Genomic DNA, 2,844 nt, shown 5'->3' with positions numbered 1-2,844 from the left:
GGGTTAATAGATGGTAAAATGCCTGTAAATTTTTACCAATGTAAATGTTTGTTTTTATTGTATTAAAGTCAACCTCATAAGTATAATATACAAACAGACAAGATCAAATCTATAATGTTTTTTCTAAAAAAATACAGATGTTCTCAGAAACTTCTCACAATTTATCTTATAAATATATATATATATATATACATATTTATTTTTATTTTTATTTTTTTTGTGAACCCGGCCCCTGGTCTTGTTTTAGGAAAATCACATTCTGTCTGGCTCCATTCTGATATCCAACGCCCACTTTCCACGTGCTAATCATGGTGGATAAAATCAAGTCCCACCCTACATTTTTTCTCATTGAATATCCTGTTTCACTTGGAAGTACGTCATGTTACAGTAGTAAAAGTGAAAAAAAGAGCAGCAAATCATGTTAACTTTAAAGTGCAAAAAGATGAATAATGTAATTTGCACCCCATACTTGTTCAAATAATCAAAATATACATATTTTTAAATCAAACTTGAATTGTTTACCCTGAAGCTGTGCGATTACAAGTTATTTTGGAATTTGCAATTAGATTGGGCCTGAAAACAAAAAGCACTCATTAGGAGATCAGTGAATTAATTCTGTGTTGTGGTTTTGAGTGAGGGAGATGAATGAGAGACTCTGATAAGCTCCCTTCTGCTCTCAAACTGTAAGAGATTGGAAGCGATATCTATCTCTGCTTTAATGACTCACTCTGGGTTTAATACTCATTCAGAGGATAAAAACAGTCAAAAAGGGCCTTCTTAAGAAAAATCAGATTACAAGAAAGAAATACATTGGAATGTTCAACACTTTAAGACATCAAACACCTGCCTCCTTTGCACAGGGCTAAACCTACAGTCATAGTCATAGACATCCATAAAAGACCTCTAACGTGCCTGCCTGCAGGGAACAAATTCTGACCAGTCAAATACAATGATATAGTGGACTATTTTAGAATAGGGACCATTCAGGACTCTCAACCAAAGAGAAGTGGGCTAATAACTAACTTTGAATAAACAAATGTCAAAGTTAGCATGGTGGAGCACTTGCTCTACATCTCTTACTAAATACTCGGCCCTTTAAGATGGCAACACAATGAGCAACAATGAATAAAACATTTAATAATGTGCTGTATTAGAGCATCCCGAGGCATTTTACGATTTCAACCAAGTTAAAGCCATATACAACGCATCTGTAAATGTCAAACGGGCGCTCTCCCATTCAAGCAAACTTGATTTGTTGAAAGAATGCAGCATGGGAATTTAATCCAATTGTGAGAGATGAAAATCAATCTTGGCTGATGCTGAAATGATATGGTCTATTGGAAGGGTCACCTAATAGGAAAATATCTCGACTCAGCTTGTTCAGAATTAGAGACTGCCACTACATCCAGGTGAGCGCATGGCAGGTGGGCCATTTGTGTGAGCAAATTACGTTGCACTCATTAACTGTTTCTCTGAGGTCATTTATCAACATGCTTCTTGCTTAGCTTAAGACTTTGTAAAACAAAAACTGAATGCGAAACAAAAAAAGTGCATCCCAAAATTGTGGGTGACTTACATGAAGGCATGATAGATGAACGCCCATCCTCTGGGTCTCTCCAGCACGTTGTACAGGCAGTTCTGTAACTTTCTGTAGCGTTTGCTGGAGGCAGAAGTGGTCGCCCTCGGGCCCGGTGGCACCGGCAGCGGTGTGCCCAGTAAGCCGGTGCGGTGAGACGGGTGTCTGCGCTCTGGGGTCGATGGCTCGCTTCTTTCAGTGTGAACAGCCGTGAGAGCCACAAACTCAACCCGCCTGTCATCATTGGGTGCAGGGGGGGCCAGCATCCTAATGCCTCCGTTATTTGAAGGGCTACCCAACATTATTGTGTTGACACAAGCAAACTAGTGCACCATTTACTGCAGAGATTAACCGATATCGTTTTCCCCCCCAATGAACGAAAATGATTATTTGTATTTGTTTAAGTGTCCTACAGCTGATCCGCAGAACTGTTTTTTTAATTTTATTTCAAATTTCTAACACAATGATAGCTAAATAATTATCATACTACAATAAAAATACCTTATTTTTTATAATAATATAATAATAATTCATACTGTGCTTTTTTATTATTATTATCATCAATAATACGCTTCTTTAAGTTTAGTTGCAAAGATCACCATTTAAATTAAATTCAAACTTAATCTTGACAAACACAATATATGGACACTTCAATTAAGAATGAATATCTGTTACATACAAAGTTGAATAATTTATGCAAATAACCATAAAAATGAACGCTATTTTTAGAGACCTACTGGAATTTATCGGTGGGCTCGATGTTAAACAACCGATAACTGATTGAGTAGAAAAGTGTGAACACCAGTAAATAACAATCTCTAAAAGCCTATACAGTAAAACGTACTCTATTAATCACTTCCAAACAAAAAAATAATTGTTGTAATCAGCAAAATAAGAAAATAACGTATTAGGACATTTAAGTCAATTACTAATTAAACTTAAAGACATTTAATCCCTTTAAAAGACAACATGCTCACTCTAACAACCTGCAAGTGAATAGGCTAAACGTGGCTTACTCAGGTGAAATAGTTGAAAAGCCTCATAGAGCGCGTCTACAAGTCATTACTGTTCATTTAAGGTCATTATCACTAATCACAAAGACACGTTCATTAAAGCCCTGACTCCACATTGATATGAATATTTCAGCTCAGTTTTCATCTTAAATCGTAACACTTCATGGTGAGACGCTAATGTGCGAATTAATTACTCAAAAGTTTTGGAATACATCCAGCGGCACACAAAAAAAAGCCCAAATCATACCATAACTC

The 2,844-nt window shown here is 36.4% G+C and overlaps 1 protein-coding gene across 2 annotated transcripts in view; it reads right to left on the bottom strand.

Moving 5' to 3' along the window:
• Positions 1–2,026, bottom strand: part of kcnq4 (potassium voltage-gated channel subfamily Q member 4) — a 45,511-nt gene extending 43,485 nt beyond the window's left edge. For both annotated transcript variants that reach the window (XM_016509775.1, XM_016509776.1), the window contains exon 1: positions 1,577–2,026. In XM_016509775.1, the coding sequence (XP_016365261.1) occupies positions 1,577–1,878 (302 nt within the window). In that variant the 5' untranslated portion in view covers positions 1,879–2,026. The remainder of the gene's footprint in view (positions 1–1,576) is intronic.
• Positions 2,027–2,844: the final 818 nt, after the last annotated feature.

This window comes from Sinocyclocheilus rhinocerous, unplaced genomic scaffold (genome assembly GCF_001515625.1).
Source record: "Sinocyclocheilus rhinocerous isolate Xijiao unplaced genomic scaffold, SAMN03320098_v1.1 scaffold53, whole genome shotgun sequence".
Classification (NCBI taxonomy): Eukaryota; Metazoa; Chordata; class Actinopteri; order Cypriniformes; family Cyprinidae; genus Sinocyclocheilus; species Sinocyclocheilus rhinocerous.
This window is presented reverse-complemented; position numbering and strand designations above follow the sequence as displayed.